Genomic DNA, 19148 nt, shown 5'->3' on the forward strand with positions numbered 1-19148 from the left:
GAAGAAAGCTCACATATACAAAAGTAAAAAATAATGAGAAAATAACCATTGAAAAAAGACAAATTTAAAAGTCATAAGACATTACTTTGCAAACCACTATTCAAATAAACTTGATATACCAAACAAAATTGATCATGTTATAAGGAAACACACATTGCGAAAGTTGACCCCATTAGAGTAGAAAGTATAAGTAGACCAGTTTCTATAGAAGAACTAGAGAAAGCTAATACACACACACATGCACGCACACACGCACACAAGGCCCACATTGTTGCACAGTAGACTTCTACACAACCTTTAAAGTCTAGGGGTCCCATTGCTCAATAAATTACTCCAAAGTATTGAAACGAAAGAAAACTGCCTAATTGATTTTGTGAAGCCGGTATAACATATGATACTTAGATTTGATAAAAATAGTAAAAAAAGAAGGACTACAGACTAATATCACTCATGAGTATCATTACAAAAATACTAAATAAAATATTATCGAATGGGATCCTACACCACATTAAGAAAATAGTACACGATGACCAAGTGAAAATTCCCAGAATGCAAAATTGGTTCAATGTATGGAAACCTATTAATATCATTCACCATATTAACAGATGTAAGGAAAAAATCACAATGGAGCATAATCTCCATAAATGCTTAAAAAACCTTTGACAAGATTCAGTACCTATTTCTGATTTAAAAAAAGAAAAAACACTTTAAAAATAGAAATTTTTAAAAAGAGGTTTTTTAATACGATAAAACATATATACTTCAGTCCTCAAACTATTATCTTACTTAATAGAGAAACACTAGAGGCATTTCCACCAAAACCAGAAACAAGGCAAAGAGGCCTATTATCTCCACTACAATTCAACTTAGTGCCAGGGAATTAGCTAATAAAATTATGCAAGAGAAATCAATTTTAAGAATAAAAATATGTAAAGAAGCAAAACTTTCTCTGGAATATCTTAAAGCAGAGTCAGCAAATGTTTCTGTAAAGAAGTAGAAAGTAAGTATTTTAGTCTTTGTGGGTTATTCACTTTCTGTCATTAACTTACTCAACTCTGCCACTATAATGGCGGCCGAAGACAATACATAAATGAATGTGTAACTATGTTCCCATAAAACTTTATTTGTAAAAACAGGACTTGGTCCATGGGCTATAGTTTGTCAACCGCTGTGCTAGAGAATTAACAATAAAATGAACTCAAACAATAAGAGAATTCTATAAGGTAGAAGCATACAGAATTAACATAAAATTCAATAGTGTTCATAGAGACAATCAGTTGAAGGGCATAATGGCAGGGAAAAAAAGCCATTAACAGCACAGCAAGGAAGATTAAATATTTAGCAATGAAATGAACAAAAATGTACAAAATCCACATGAAGAAAACTTTAAAATACTCTTCAAAGTAAAAAAATGGACTTGAACAAATGAAAAGTTTCTATAATTTCACTCTGGTTATGTAGGATGTTAAGGGAAGCTAGGTGAAGAGCATATATGGGAACTCTGTACTCTGCACTCTGTTTTTTCAACTTTTCTATAAATCTAATGCTATTTCAAAATAAAGTTGAAAAGAAAATTTTAAAAATGAAAGTAAAGTTCCTGAGATGTGGAAAATAAATCATAGAGAGCTATTTCTTAAATTTTTAGCTTCAGTATTTTTAGTTGTTTGAAATTTTATAGTATTCTATTAGAAAATTACATTCCCCAAAACACAAGTGTTAACCGTTTTTTGTAATATTAGTAGGATTTTGTATACTTGAAGGCCAAATTACCTCCAGATGAATTCTGTACACATGAAAGAGACATTAAAAGTCAACAAGAAAAAAAAAGTTCAGCCTGAATAAATCTAATTTTTCATAAACTTATGTCAGGATACCTGTTCCAGGGGAAAGGCATAATTAATATGAAATAATTTATATTGAGTTTTTAAAAGCAGTGGTCTGAAGTACTAAAAAAAGTCAACAGAGTTTTATGAAATCATTGGTTTCTTAAAAATCACTTTTGATTCAGTAGCCAAAGTGTTATTATTAAGATATTTCTTATTCTTACTGAAAAATATATAAGGGAAGAGAAGTACTTATGCATTCTACTGTTCCAAGTTAGCAAAACTGTGCTTTGAGTATATGTTTATCCTGATATGTGATCTAAATTTTAGCCACAGCCACAGACCAATCATTAAAACATAAAACTTCTAGTCATTAAAATAAGTTCCTAACCAATGAATTATATAAGGCTTACACAGGGGAGAGGTATTTGTTTGTCATTTCCTTCTATTTAACTTAAAGCTCAAAGATGCAATAAATTCTACAAATCTAACAATAATAGCCATGTCTGAAATATGATGCCAAGAGTAATGCTGTTTGGATTCTTACCAAACTCAAAATACTGTTTTCTGAAACTACCCTAGTGCATTTATAAGAGCATTTGTGGGAAAACCACATTTCTATATGTACAGCTTCCTTGTTGCACAAGAAAGGCCAGTTTTGTCTTTATCTTAAAGAGGCTTTGTCATAGAATGTGATATTTTTGAACACTTTCTCTCCTTTAAATATTCTTTTCCCTTTTTTTTTATTTTTTAGTAACTCTTCTAGAAGTTTCCCTCACAATTCTCTGGCTGATTCTTAGTTTCTTCACAGGTACTTCTTTTGTTCTTTCATTTTACTTAAAAGATTGCGTTCAATAGGTTCTGTTTTTAACCTTCTCTTTTCACTTTGCTTTCTCTTCCTCACAATCTCACATATACCCATGACTTCAATTACCAAATATTCATAATACCGTATGGCCAACCCATATCTCTATCGTAAGCTTGAGATATCAACATCTAATTGACTAGTTGCCATATTCACTTGGATGTCCCATAGAAACCTCAATGTCTACCCAACCATAAGTGAATTCACTACTCATTACATAATAAATGTTTGTTGGGGGCCTACCCTGAGCCTGGGACTGGATTAGGCACTGATGATGTAATGATCAACAAATTGCCTTTCTTTCTCCCCTCGTGAAGTTCCTTCTTCCTTTACCAGTCCTCCAACTATATTCCCTGAATCAGCACGGTACCATTATCCATCTAGTTACGCAAGTCAGAAACCTAAATATAATTCATGACTCCTCTCTTTTCTTTACAATTCATGTTCAATCATTCCCCTAGTCCTATCCATTTTCTCCTTTTTTATCTCTTAATCTGTCAATTTCTTTATTCTTTGTTACATTATATTCCATTGGCTTAGTTTAAGCCACCTTTACCTCTGGCCTGCAATGATCCCCTAACAAGTTTTTCTGTCCCAAGTTATGCTTAAAACCTTTCAATAATCTTCAATTAACTTAGAAACAAAATCCAAACTTATTACCATAATGCAAAAAGACCTGAATTAAAATTGCTTATTTATATGTCTATAAATATGAGTTATTCACCATTTAGGGCCTCCTTGTTCTCAATTTATAGCAAATTAAAATATCAGGATTTTTTTAAATCAGGATTATTATGAGAGAAACAATAAAAGGACTTATCTGTAGATGAGTACAGATACTATATGCTCTGACTTTAATTTTCTATTTATGTATAATCATTTAAAATTGCTATTAATTGAAGCTTCTGCTACAGGAACAATACTAGCCAACGTTTACCTAGCACATATTATGTATCAAGCACTTTACATATACTAATTCACTTAATCATTACAACAACCCAATGAGATAGGCACCATTACTATCCCCATGCTATTTATGTGATAACCAAGGAATCAACTAGTTTAATAATTGGCCAAAGGAAACATAGTTAGTAAGTGGGGAGACTGGTATTCCAGACAATGGTTCCAGAACCATACTCTTAACCATTATACACTATACAAAATAAAATCAGATTGAGCAAGGTATTAAATGAGGACTTTGGTTTTGTAAAGATGATACATGCTCATCATACAGACTTCATAAAGATAAAGAAGAAAATAAAAATGATCCCTAATTCTACCATCCAGAAATAACAATCATTAACAGCTAATATGATTCTAGATATCTCTTTATGCCTAAATAAAACAGATGGATAGGAAAAATAGATAAATGAATGGATAGATAATAAAAATAATGTTGTGTACTGTATCTACTGATTTATGTGGAAGATGATAAAATTTGCACTTATCTACCCTATACTGTTTTTACTTTTGTCAGTTTTATTATTACATTATTATCAATATCTATAAAATGTGGATGATTCCCCTAATGATAATTCCTCCATTATTATGTCTTAATTTAATATTTAAATGATTGTCTCCCTTGGTACCTTTTAGCCACAGTTTTGCTATTTAAAATACTTTGAGTAATTTCTTGATTGACTGGAATTTTGTCATCAAGCAGTTTTTTCAATAAGTACTATATTCACTAATTTCTTTTATGAGTGAGGATGTGTTATTGCCTACATATTAGGACAACTTGGTGGGATATGAAATTCTTGGGCAATATTTTCTCTCTCTCTCGGGGTATTAATCTGAGGGATTTAATCATTTAATGTCTTTTGACATTAAAGGAAGCTTGAAGACAATCTACCTTTGAGGTTTGCTTCTTTTGCCTACATATATTTATTTTGAAATGCAAGTAGCTTTATCAGGACATGTTACTACGGGCCATTCTGAATTAATATTACTAGGATCTTTTGGGGGCTTTTGATCTACAGATTCATGCAAAAAAATTTTCTTCTGTTATAGCTTTAATTAAGATCATATCCCATTGGTTCCAACCTTTTCTTAAGGAACACCAACTATGATTATGCTGGATCTCTTTGGGTTACCTATTTATCTAGCTTCTATTATAATTTTAGTATATTTTTCTTTTAAATTTCATTTTTATTTCCTATATACCACATTTCTGACTGTGTATTCAGTTGTGTTTATCGTATTTCTTCTGCTTCTATCTAGGCTTTTAGTTCAATAAATTTTCTACTTCTCTTCTGAACTCTGACAACTTGCTTTTTATAACTATTTAGATTGTCTTAAAAAGTCTTTTTGTAAAACTTTATGTAATTTCTTTTGCAGTTTTATTAAGAGGGAGTATACTGCTTTAATGGCTTTATGATTGTGAGAAAATTATTTGTCTAAATTTACCTGTTTCCTTTCGTGATGAAATTACCTCAAATACAATCCCACGAAAATCTGCAATTCTCTTCGCCCTACAAACACATCTCCATTCAGTTTTGAGCATTCAAATGGTCAATCTGGCTCACTCCAAATCTCTAAAAATTTATAGTCTCACTGTGCTGTGTTCTGGCAATCATGGTCTCTAGTATCCTTTTCACTCCTAAGTGTCTCCTGCAGTCTCCTTGGGCTGGATGACTATTGTAGACAATATAAAATGACATGTCCATATGACTTTTCCTTAGGCTCCACTTCTGATGTTTTATAATGAAAAACTAGGTCTCCGATGGAAAATCCCTCATTTCTTCTAAAGCCCATTCACTCCCCTCGTGTCTGCTCTCTATGAAACAAATGTTGGCTATGCATCTCATGACCATGACACTTTTTTGGGGGGGAAATCTTACTATCTGAAGAGGCATGTGTTAGCTGTCAGCACATTACATATAGGCCAATAATTCATAGCATTTTGCAGGTGTGTTTCACATTTAAGATTTGGAGTTGTGGCCATTTCCTTGTTTGGGGGAATATGATTTTTTTCTACTTTTACTCTTCACTGTAGTTTTCATTTCACTATCCTGAAATCAAGGCTCTCATAAAATTCCACAAAATAATTCTGTATATTTATTAGTAAATGTTTATTTACTGCCATCCCATTATTTACTATTTTAAAATTACTTTTTTCCCCAACTCAGTCTAAAGGTTCTTGAAGCCTATTTAACAGAGTCATTCTTTCTCTTTCATTACATTTTTGTTGCTTCTAAATCTAGGTTAAAATTCAAAATAAAAAATAAATGTGTGTAGCTGTTTCTCTGACCTTTTCTTCTTTTCTTGAATGGATTCAACTGAAAATTAATAAATATAATAATTTACTTAATATAGTTATATTAAAATGAGTTTGAAGGCCCATTCAAAAGAAATGTAATGATGATATTTAGAAGAAATTTTCAGGTGTCAACTAGATTACCTGATAATAACTTATGTAAAAATCATTAAATCTTAGATATAAAATAGTACCAGGAGCTTTGCAAGAATAAGTTGTAATCTATATAAATAAAATTCATTGTGTTTATTAAGAAATTAGTAGTCATAAAGAGATAAAAAGATGATTTGTGACACAGTTGCACGGTGATATACAGAAAACATACGACTAACAAGACAGACAATGATAAAAGCTACATAAAAGTATAAAAAAATTTCAAAGTAGCTTCTCGAGCAAAGCTCAATCCCATCTCAGGGCTTTTGTGTTTCCTACTCTTTGTCTGAGATGTTCTTTCCTCAGGTGCCTTCTCATCTCTCAGGTCTTGGTTCAAATATTATCCTCCCAGAAACCACTTTCCTCTCTTCCCTCTTCTCCTTTGTCTTTCGAATCCAGCTAAAGTAAGCGCTCCCCGCTTAGTTGCTGTCTTTCAATCACACTGTTTTCTTTGTCACATTTAATACTATCTGAAATCATGTTAGATGCTCAAGAGTTTACAGTCTGTGCCCCACATACAATAGAATGTGAGTTCCAAGAGAGCAGGAATTTTCTTTGTTACACTGTGCCATCTCCAGCGGCCGGAACAAAAGATGCTTGAAAAATATTTGCTCAAACACAAATAACAATATAACTAGATAATTAACAGTTGCGGGGGGGGAAACATGAAACTTGAAAGGTAAACTGGGGCCAGAAGGCAAATGTTTTGAATACCAGGCTAAGGAAAGGAGCTGTGCAGGAAGGTGTAAAAGGGGGAGAGATCTGAAGTGAGATCAAGAGAACCAACTTCAGAAGTCCAGTTAAAGGTGACAGAACCTCAACTTGAGAGCAGAGAGGAGATACATTCAAAAAAATTCAGATGTAATTGGTGGTAGTTGGTAGATCTGAGCAGACAGAAAACAAGAAGAGCCGAATATCAAAAGAAGTACATAAAGTCATTTCTGAAAAGCGTTTATCAAGTTTTAATGAACACCATGTGTTTTTCAAAGAAATAAATGTATTAGAAAATTGTTTTATAATGCCAGCCAACATTCTTCCCTTAAAGTTAGCATGTTACGTGTAAGTAGTGTTCTTTAGTGTCTGAAACACCTGAGACCAAGACTCTGACAACCAAATTCTAAAGCAGTTATGAAGGCTTTAAGTACTTGTGTACCAGCATGTGGTTAGACGAAGCCGCGAGAATCCAAAAGAGAATCATGTTAAAAAGTCCTATGACTGTCTTAGAGTTTGGGGCTTTTTATGAAGAGGGCCTACACAACTGAATACATGTAATCCTTGTTCTCAGATACCAGGAAAGTGGGCTGAAGGGAGAAAGTACAACCAGAGACTACTGGCACAGGGTATAAGCCTTCAGTAGTGACCAAATGATGAAACAGACAGCAAACTGCACCTCCCCAGGGTTCTCTGTATCACCACATAACGTATGGTGCTCCGTACATAGCAGTCCATATGAATGTTACTCCCTAGAGTTGTGCAGGATATATCTGCACATAGCAGCCCCCAAAGGAGCTGAATGAATAAATGAGTGAATCAGAATAAAATGAAATAGGAGATACATACACGAATGTATGTATGTATGTATGTATGGTATATATACACCAAATAAACAACCCAAAATAAAAATATGTAACCTATTAAAATATGTACGCTCTATATTACTCTGTATTAAATGCAAATTATAAGCTTAAATTATTTCCTTAATAGCCTGAAAAGTTCTACTGATTAGCATTGTCTGAATCACTCAGTCCTTTATTGCATTTCTTAATGGAAATCAGAGGAGTCATAGGACCCAAGAGGGGGCAGGACCAGAGTATCAGGACTGAATGGAAATGTCCCTACCATATTTTTGTCTCTACCCAGTATTAGTAAGGTAGGTTCAGGGACTGATCTCTTGCTTCATAATGCCTGATAGGATAAATGCCTGCACAGTCTCAGAAAAGGGCGATACTGAGAATTCGGGAAGAAAGAATTAGCCATCTAGGTCTCTCCTTTGTCTGACCCCATCTTATTTGTCGATACTACCTCCTATTCATCTTCCTCTGATTGGACTTTCCACTCTTGCACTCTCTCATTGCTCAGGCCTCTACACAAATATCCCTCAGTCATGCTTCCCTATTCTTCCACCCATTCACATAGGTTTTATTCATTAACAATACACTTCATCCACTTCCTCTAGATAACTCATTATGACAATTGTTATGGACCGAATTACAGCCCCCATATGTTCATGTGTTGAAGTCTTAATCTCTAGTACCTAGAATGTAACTATATTTCAAGACAGGGTTTTTAAAGAAGTGATTAAGTTTGAATGGGATTCTTAGTGTAGGTCCTAATCCAATCTGACTGCTGTCCTTATTAAAAGAGATTAGGACACATAGGGAGACACCAGGGGCACACACAAAGGAACTACCACGTGAGGCAGCAAGAGGGTGGCCATATACAAACGGAGGAAAGAGGCCTTAGAAGAAACCAACCCTGCCAGCACTTTGATCTTGGACTTACAGCCTCCAGAACTGTGAGGAAATAAACTTCTGTTGTAGTCTCTGGTATTTTGTTATGGCAGCCTTAGAAAGCTAATAGATTTTGGTGCTGGGAAGTGAAGTGCTGCTATAATCTAAAAATGTGGATGGAGCTTTGAAAATGTGATGAGTAAGGGGTGGAAGCTGGAAGAGTTAGAGGTGAGTGTTAGAAAAAGTTTAGATTGCCCTTGAAGAAACTGCTGGTAGAAATAGGAAATGCTAAAGGTGATTCTGATGAGATCTCAGATGGAAATGAGGAACATATTATTGGAACGGGAAGAAAGTGATCATTGGTATAAAATGGCAAAGAACTTGGCTGAATTGTGTTGTAGTGTTTTGCGGGAGGTAGAACTTGTGAGTGGCAAACGTGGATATTTAGCAGAGAGATTTTTAAACAAAGTGTTAAAGGCGCAGCGTGGTTTCTCCATACTAATTATAGTATAATGCAAGAGAGAGATCTGTTAAGCAAAAAGGAACCAAACTTGAAGATTTAGAAAATGTTCAGCTAATTTGTACTGAAAAAAATGAAAATGTGTGTTCTGGGAAAATATCAAAAGTGTGGCTAGACAATCATATGACAGAGATTAAAGGTGTGACACATGGATCCAATCAGCCGTCTCGGCAGAAACACTGCCATCCTGGACCCAAGGGGTTAGAGGAAGTGGATGAACCAAAGTCCACGGCTAGACTTCTGGGATTCTATAGATGGGTCAACAGAGCTATGTGTCTGTAAACAATATGTTGCCATTTCTCCCATAGTCAGGATTCATGGGTCCAGGATTCAAGGTGTGGAAATGGGAGCGATACTCACTATTACTCCTACTGAGCTACTAGCAAAGATTTTACTTCTGTCTCCACAACCTTATGCTCTGCTGGCCTGGAGGTTTTAGTTCCAAAGGGAGGAATGTTTCCACTAGGAGACACAATAATGACATCGCCGAAATAGAAGTTAAGATGGCCACTTGGCCACTTTTGACCTCCCCACGCTTCTAAATCGCCAGGCAAAGAGGGGAGTTGCTGTGCTGGCTGGGTGATTGAGCCCGACCACCAAGGGGAAATCAGATGCTGCAACAGAGGTCAGGAGGGGCCCATCTGGAATACAGGAGGTCCTTTAGGGTGTCTCTTAGTATGACCGTGCCTTGTGATTAAAGTCAAAAGAAACTACAACAAACCTAATCTAGGCAGGACTACTAATGGCCCAGACCCATCGAGAGTGAAGTCACCCCGCCAGGTGAAGAACCACAACCAACTGAAGTGCCAGCTGAGGACAAAGGTAATACGGAGTGGTTAGTGAAAGAAGGCAGTTACAAATACCAGCTACAGCACGTGACCAATTACAGAAATGAGGACTGTAACTGTCAGAGGATTCCTTCCTATTATGTTATAAATGCACGTGTATGTTTATATATACCTTTGTTTTTCTCCCCTCTTATCCTCTTATCATGTAACATGAGATGCACTGACTTTATATCACAGGTTTGAAGTATTGTTAATGTCACATCATAGTATTTAAGTCATAGGATATCAATAAGAGTAAACATCACCCAAGGACTTTGCTTCCTCTTCTAGGGAACTGATTAGTGCATTTTAGCTGTATGTAAGATAGTTGTGTAGTGTTGGTAAGAATTATGACCTTATTATTGTTTTCATATGGAAACTAAATAAATAAATGTATATATGAATATCAAGTTGACAAGGGGTGATTTGTGAGGGCTCATTTTTGTGTATCAGTTTGTGTGGGCTAAAGGATGCTCAGCTATTTAGCCAAATATTATTCTGAATATTTCTATGATGGTGTTTTTTGGGTGAGATTAACATATAAATTGCTAGACTTTGAATAAAACAGATTATCCTCCATGTTGGTGGGCTACATCTAATCAGTTGAAGGTCTTAATAGAACAAAGACCGACCTCCCTGAGCAAGAAGGAGTCCTGCCAGAAGACTGCCTCTGAACTCAAACTGCAATTTCTTTCCTGAGTCTCCAGCCTGCTAGCCTATTCCAGCAGAATTTGAACTTGTCAAGCCTCCACAATCACATGAGCTAATTCCTTAAAATAAATCTCTCTTTCTCTAGAGAGATAATAATATAGATAGATAGATAGATAGATCAATTGATCTATCATCCATCCATCCATCCATCTATATCTTTAATTCCCTGGAGAACTCTAATACAACAACTTTTACCCATATAGGTTCCTCCTTTTCTGGATATATCCATATGTGTGTGTATGTTTGCATGTTTGTGTGTGTGTATTTCTATATAATCCTGCTATTACTCTTAACTTATACAACATTTAAGCCTTTTCTTCCTAATTAGACAATAATTTGCTTAAGGACCATGATCATAGCTTAATATCCTTTGTTTTTTCCCCCTCATCAGTTCGCAGCTCTTGTTAGGTACTCAAAATATGTTTGCTAAATTGAATCGAGAAACAAGGAGGATACGAAGAATATTCTATCTAAAACAACTTAGGATCTCAGTTAGATAGAGATAGGTAATTCTTCCCTGAGATATAGAGAAAATTTTTGTTGACTATATTAAGGTTTCTGCAAGAGAAATTGACTACTGGGTATTTTTAGTCTTCCCAATATGCCCAGCATCAGCCCTCCAGCTCATTCAAGGGAACAACATGGCTCTGTAAGTCACGATTTGGTAACCTTGTGGCTATTTATCTGTAAACGCATTTTTCTTTTTCATCATTTGTGCACACCATTTATAAGTGATGATATTATTCTATGATTATTCAAGTGCTTCCCATAACACTCTCAAATAAAATGGTCAGTCCGTAGGGCCACTTACATCATACTTTCAGATTCTACTGCACAAGCACCAACTGCTTTTGTGACATTGACGAGTAGAGCTTGGTTTATTCCAACGAGGAGGTTTACGAGTGGCTGAATGCCACCACACTTCCGGACCAGGACTCGGTTTTCATATTCTTGGCAACACTCTCCCAACGCGCCAACCACGTTCACAAGGACTTCTTCGGGCTGGTCAGTTAAAAGTCCCACCAAAGTTTCGATGGCTTTGTATTCCCGAAACCTAAGTTTATCACAAGAAAAAGAGATCGGAGGTAGGAAAAGAGGAGAACAATATTATTTTTCATATAAAGTTAGCTGATGATAACATTAATCGCTAAAAATTACTACTGCCAACTATATGCTCGATCCATCCATCCTTACAAGAACCCTATGATTTGTATCCTATTATAATCCCCATTCTCAAAAAGTTAATCTGGAGCTTGGTACATAGTGAAGCTGGCGTCCACACGTAGCCATCTGTGTGCCCTTAACCACTACACTGCACAACCTCTAAGGCAACTACAATTTCTTCCAAATTTGAGCGGCAACTATTCCACTATGCTAAGGGCTATTTCCCCACGTTACAGAGACCATTTTACACAAACAAAGCCAAATAAACCTATTATGTGTTAAACTGGACATGTGAATTTCTTATTAAAGAAAATCATCACACCGAGACAAAGAAGATTTGCCTCAGAACATCCATCACTGTGTGAGAACTCTAAAAATAAATGGAGATAAATTTGAGCATTAAATTAAATCAGATGGTCATAAAGTTTACAAAGACTTTGAAAGTAAATGAAATCACATTTGAAGATGACTACTCTTTAAGATTAACTGGTTAGTTGGCATTTAGCTCACTCATCCTGTTTATCTTTAGAAAAGAGAGAAAAATGGAACCACTTGTGGATCTCTTAAGATTCAGTGGAAAATTCATCTTCTCACCTTGACAGGTGTCTGCAGGAAGTATCAGAAATGCTTCACATTTAAATGGCTGCCCATATGCAAAACAGCTCATTTGGACAGATTATCAGCAAGCCCCAGAGCCCTAATGAGGCATAGAAAACCACTGCCAGGAGGTGGGGTGGGAAATAGTGGCCTTTCATCTCTAAGAATTTAATTCCGCCAATTTAGTCCAAAACGTACATCTATGAAAACTATAGCAGTAACATTAAAATGGACTCTTTCTTACAGTAGCATTAAATTACAAGAATGTGTTTTGGTGGCCATATTTTCATTACAGAATGTGGAATGCCTTCTCTTACTTGGTCACATTCTCTTTGCTGATGGAACATTTCCATATTGCCCCTGTGACAGCAGCCAAACGTTTTTTATTGTCGGTGTTATTGAGCAGACTGGCCAGGGGTTTAAGTCCTCCGTGCAGCCTAACCAGGTCACGAGTTTCCTCATCTTCAGCACACTACACAAAAAATCAAATCAGAAGCTGTCAGTGATCAAGGCATACCAAGATCTCCGTGATTATTAAAGAGGCTGTCATTCTAGTAACTATAAAACTTCTTTTCAGAGAGTACCGTTTTCTGAAGGCACCTCCAAGTAAAATATAACTCTTCTCTACACTGGCAGCTATCTGACAGTCTCTCTGCTAGGTTTTGGCCATGTCTAGCAGTTTCTGCACATTTAGCAATTTTCTCAAGCCAGCTCTGAGGTACCCGGGTTTCCACCAAGACAGACAGAGGTTGGTAAATCTAGAATGTCACATGCATCAATGGAGGATTTCTGCAGTGATGCAACCAGAATCTTGGGAAAACATAGTAGATAGATTAGTGACAGGGATTCAGTCAGATCTTTAATGACCCCCCAAATCTAAGAGATAAGGAATTTCCCCCAACAGAGTTTCTATGTCCAGTGGGTTATAACAATAGCAACTGACATTTTATTCAAACATGTTTATCCATATGTTTGTATCATCTTTCGAAATAAATATGCACCACATAGGTGATCCCAACTGATCAACCTTCCTAGGTTATAGAACAAGATGATGATTTACTACAGGTTTGCTATTATCCTAAGCATACAGCTGGGCTCTGAGGCCACATGATACAGATGCATGTCATACAACATCCATGAGAACCACTAGAGGAAATCCTCATCATAATACACCACGAGGCACCTGCCATGTTTATCTTCCATTTGCGACTTTCTGTTCTGGTTCAGCTGCAACTTTTAAAAATTAATCACTATTTCTATCCAACCTGTAATGGTTTCTCATATGGGGCACATATACAAGTCAAGACATATCTTTGTTACGAGCTGAATTGTGCCCTCAAAACTCTTTTTAAGTTGCAGCTCTAACGCCTGTACTTCAGTATGTGACCATATTTGAAAACACAGTCTTGAAAGAGGTAATTAAGGTTAAACGAGGTCATTGAGCTGGGCTCTGAAATCCAATCTGGCTGATGTCCTTATAAGAAGAGGCTACTAGGACACAGAGGAAAGATCATGTAAAGATGGAGGGAGAATGACACGAAGATGGCCATTTACAAGCCAAGGAAAGAGTCCTCAGAAGGAATCAGTTCTGTCGACACCTTGATCTAGGACTTCTAGCCTCCAAAACTATAGGGAAATAAATATCCACCAGGCATTTAAGCCACCAGTGCATGATATTTTGTTATGGCAGCCGCGGCAAACTAATACAACCTTCTACTAACATGTACCTCTTCTCTATCTTTTTGATGCACTCTCACTTTGCATATTTTAAAACGCATTCCTCTAAGAAATCTATTCTGATTAGACAGAAGCTGGCCTGGCCAGTAACCAGCCATATACTAATTTATCAAGGCCATCTTTTCTTCCCCTTTATCATTTTAATCTGTTTTCTGGCATACAATAAGTCCTCACCTAACATCATCGACAGGTTCTGTGACTTGAAGTGAAACGATGTGTAACAAAATCAATTTTACCATAGGCTAAGAGTTAAGTTACTATAGCATCTCATCGACATTATAATGAAATAATGTTGAATGAAACAATGTTATTTGAAGATATCCTGTACTATGAAATTTATAACCCATATAAAGTTAACAAAGATTAAAGTAAATAAATTAAAAAACAGATAAAACAGGAACACACACACACATTTGTACTCATTCATCCACCTTGTCTTGGTAGGAGATAGATTTTCCAAGACCACTGTGTTTGAATGGGATATATGAAAAGCAATATAGAAGCACCGTACACATATTTAGTCATTTTATACTGACTAAATCATTTTAGCAGACAAAGATACATGTGTCTTATAGAATTGCAAATAATCAGACAGGTTGAAGCAGGTTGCTCTCTGAAATTTACAGGCATCTGTCACTAGCACTAGACAATGGTTCTCAGACCTATGTGTGCATGAAAATCCCTGGAGGATCTTGGAGAAAATGCAGATTCCTGAGTCCCATCCCCAGAGAATGAGGCCTCGTGTTTAGAAGCACCACCTCAACCTACAGGAAGACCACCAGGACTGGGTGGAGGGTCCCCTGTACCTGGTAGATGGCCATGGCACAATGCTCCTGCAGTTGCTCATTCTCACTATTTAGGTTCTTTACTAGATTTTCAATTATCCTTTCTGCTTTGATTGCAGCTCGGTAGTTTTCCTAGGAATATGAATTTAAATATTGATATGTGCATAATGCACACATATAAGTATTTACATTTATTAATAAGTACACTAAATAAACTTTCTAAGTAAATACATTAAAGCTCAAGGTTCACATAAGGGTGTAACAATAAGAGAACTTAGTCAACATGTTCAAAAAAATATCACATAGATAACAATTTAATTAATGTTCTATTAGTATTTTGATCTCTTTCTAATAGGATACTGACTTCTTGTGGGGGAAAATCCTTAGCAGTCATGATAACCTTACAAATTGTTTTTCGGCTGAGAAAGGCAAAGAGAGCGGAGCTGGCCTGGGTACCTCTGATGCGCATTCTTGCAATGTCCCCACCACCGGAATCAGCATGTTTTCATGAGACGTCTTCAATAACCGAGCCAGCAAAGGAATACCCCCCGCCTTGCGGATGGCTTCTTTATTCGTATAGCTCTTACTGCAGCTCCACAGCGCCTGCGCCCCACAGCGGGCCACTTCCACGTCTCTTTCGTCATACAAACTCGATTGAACAGGCTCTGTGGCGTTCTGTGCACAGTCAAGAAGAGCAACCTACGAGAACAAACACGGTATATGTGGGAATCTTTAAAATAAAAGACTACATCCAATAACAGCCACAGGCTTGCTACCAAGCTCACCTCAATCAAAACTAAGAATATTTTTAAAAACTAACGTTCATACTACACAGCAGCCAGAGAAAGCAAAGACAGTATTTTCTTAACATGGCTCTAACAGTTACGTTAGTAAGATTTGTAAACCACATCCTCAGCCCTGGCATCTCAGGAAAGTAGGCTCCCTAAAGCCATTAGAACTGTCTGATGAGAAATGACTGGCCACACTCTCTTAAAACCCTGACGTAGCATCCCACCTGCACTACTGAAACCAAGCAAACCAAATGGCACAGATGCCAGGATCCCCTTTTCTTTGGAAAAACCAAAGTTACTGGAGACCTTAAGAAAAGGCAGTTTATATGGATATAGCAATATGTCAGGGGGCCCCAAAGAGGAAGTAAAGCAAGACCCCCAGAACTGTCTGTATCCAACACATGTCTACACCATTCTCCTCTCTCTCTCTGCAGGCCAAATTCCATGGATACTGCCCATATAATCACGACCACCAATCCCGAGTTTAGAAGGGAGTAGCCCAGACTAAGTAGAGTCTTTGATTCCTAATTTCAAATTCCTGGGAGAGATATGTGGAACCAGCTTGAGTCAGGTGGACGCCTGTGGTCTAATTAGTTATGGCCCAAGGAAGGACAGGGGTGAGGAGAATTTACATGGGTTCAGGTATCGCAATGTGAGGAAGATATTCTAAAACAATGGGATTGAACACAGGGCAGAGAGACTAAAAGTATCTGTGGACTACAGTTATTCCCTCTTATCTATATGAAGTCCAGATTCCATAGCTCATCGGTTAAGACCCTGTGTGATCACTGTGGTCCTCCACCTTCACCTCTCACTGTGCAGCCAGCCCATCTCTCCCTAGGTCTGGCCACATTAAACCACTTGCAGTTTCTGAACACGTAGTGTTGTTTCTAGCTCTGGGCCTTTACTAACGTGACTCCATCTTCCTGAAATGCCTGTCCCTGGTGTGTCTGCCTGACAAATACCTACTCATCTTTCAAGACTCAACAAAGACAACATCTTTTCTTTCCAGTTTCTCTTGACTCTGCTCCCTCAAGTAGGATCCATTGATCACCCCCTCCCCTTTGCTCTTCCACTATTCCTAGTACTGACTTCCATAAAATACCTAATACTCACCCCATCACACTTATACTTTTGCTTATACACCCCCTTCCCCCACCACTGTGAGACTGTGACATGTCTATGGTCAGGAACATACATTTAAAAAAAATTATTTATTATTATTATTATTATTATTATTGCCTACAGCACCTGGTCTTCCCAGGTGGTCTCCCATCCAAATACTAACAAGGCCCGAACCTGCTTAACTTCAGAGATCAGACTTCGGGCTTATTCAGGGTGGCATGGCCGTAGACCATAGACCATGGCTCCACTGGGGCGCAAACCCAGGATCTTCTGTGTAAAGCAGACATGCTAACCGCTACACTATGGAACCACGTCCAGGAACATACATTTTTTATATTCATAATTCCACCAGCTAGTTCTTTACTTGGTACACATTTCAAGAAATGTTTGAAATGGTTTTCAATGAAAGTGTCAAGTATGCTACACATACAGAGGAACATGAAAACTGGCCACAGAATTCACAGAGCTAGATTCGGCAATACACCCATGCCTGATGCATTCTCCCTGCCTACTCAGACTTTGGGTCTTCTGCCCAGTCTTCTGCCCAGTCTTCTATTAGGTGTGTCTCTCCAGAGACTGACCTTCATCCAGGTGCTCCAACCTCACTGTGGCCAGTGACCTTCTGCCTTCTCTGATCCTGACCTTGGTGCCCTTGCTCTGATGCCATAAGCAGTTCACTGATCCATCTCTGCATTGGTGACCTCCCTCATTTCCAGTTTTCCCTGCGGACTTTACCATCCCCACCCCATACCTAATAAACAAAAGTGAATACCCAATCTCTGTCCTTCTCAGATGTGTTCTCGACCCAGCAATTATGAGTTTATTATTAGTCTATCCATTATTGGTCTTTCCTGTACCTGATTCAGCTATTATTTAAAATTAAATTAAAATGTGTGTCATTAACATGACTAAGTTAGTGCAATCATACAAATTCCAGGCCTTGAAATGTGATGCATAAAACTTCCCTAAAAACATATTTTAGTTTCACATTACGTTATTCATTCTTATAATTTAATGGGAGTAGTTTCAGTGGAGAGCCACATCAGCCTACCATGTAATTTCATTATTTAAACAGAACAATGACAATCACAGTAATAATTACCTCTTCCCCCAAGATTTTATAAAATTTTGTAAACATATACAAAAGCTGAAAGAATTATACAGCAATATCCATACACCCACCACCTAGATTCTATAATTAACATTCTGCCATATTTGTTTTATCACATAGCTAAGCATCATTCATCTATCTGTCCATATATAAATCCATCTTATTTTTGAAGCATGTAACTATCATTTACAGTGCTCTACAGATTACAAATGAAAACAAAGAATCTCTTTCAGTAAATTTCTGAACACATTTTACTGTGCATGTATTCACATTATTTTTCCCCAAAAAATAGTATTTATTTATTTATAGAATTTATTGATCCCAAATCTATTGCATTTGGTTATGTCACTTTTAATTAGGAATATTTTCCCTGCCTTTTCCTGTTTTTGTTTTTTATTTATGACCTAGAAATTTCAGAGTTCAGGTCAGATAATTTAAAAACTGTCCAAGTCTGAATTTGTCTGATTGCTTCTTCATGGCTGCATTCAGGTTAAACATTTTTGGCCAGAATATTCCACAAGTGATGTCGTACTTCCCACTGTATCCATTAGGAGGCACTTAGTGCCAGTTTGTCCTGTTATTGATGATGCTAAATTTGATCACTTTATGATAGTGTACACTAGATTTCCCCACGGAAAAAAATACAACTATCCCCTCTGTTCTTACTAAGTAATTTGATATAATAAGTATGATATTTTTGAGACTGTGTGAATATCCTGTTAAATCCATATTATGATTAACCTTTTTATATGCGTAATGTATGGTACTAAATTCTATGGATGACACTAAGATGAATAAGACATGTTTCTCATCTTAAGGAACTTAAAATACAGAAGTGGTGACCTCTAGTATAGTAAAAGCTGTGGGAGAGACACACTATCTGTCGATCCTTACCTAGAAGGTTAGAAATGCATTTCCATATTACACTTTATTAAGGTCTTTCCTGCCATGCAAGGGTGTTAAGGAGAGTTTTTTCTTTCAGCGATAGTTATTGAAATAATCTTTTTTTCTGATTATAAAAGTAATACTTCTATGACAAACTGGCAAATGTGGTAAAATAGAATAAAAATTTGGTAATCACCTCAGATCAAACCCCTGTGAACAATTTTCAATTTTCAATTATTTCAAATGTCTTTTCTGTACTTGTTAGGTAGGTCTTTAAAAATTGAGACCATAGATGCCATCAATTTTTAATCCTATTATAGTTTATATAATATTAAATACACATTTATT

At 36.6% G+C, this 19148-nt stretch overlaps 1 protein-coding gene and 1 pseudogene across 1 annotated transcript in view; both read right to left on the reverse strand.

The window, feature by feature from the left end:
- Positions 1-19148, reverse strand: part of ARMC4 (armadillo repeat containing 4) — a 136113-nt gene that overhangs the window by 74175 nt on the left and 42790 nt on the right. The window contains exons 11-14 of the mRNA XM_025041257.1: positions 15345-15587; positions 14910-15020; positions 12684-12838; positions 11417-11659 (exon numbers count right to left, since the gene is read on the reverse strand). Of these exons, the coding sequence (XP_024897025.1) occupies positions 11417-11659; positions 12684-12838; positions 14910-15020; positions 15345-15587 (752 nt within the window). The remainder of the gene's footprint in view (positions 1-11416; positions 11660-12683; positions 12839-14909; positions 15021-15344; positions 15588-19148) is intronic.
- On the reverse strand, positions 16919-17034 carry LOC112472862 (annotated as a pseudogene).

The sequence above is a fragment of the Pteropus alecto genome, unplaced genomic scaffold (genome assembly GCF_000325575.1).
Source record: "Pteropus alecto unplaced genomic scaffold, ASM32557v1 scaffold269, whole genome shotgun sequence".
In the NCBI taxonomy this organism is placed as follows: Eukaryota; Metazoa; Chordata; class Mammalia; order Chiroptera; family Pteropodidae; genus Pteropus; species Pteropus alecto.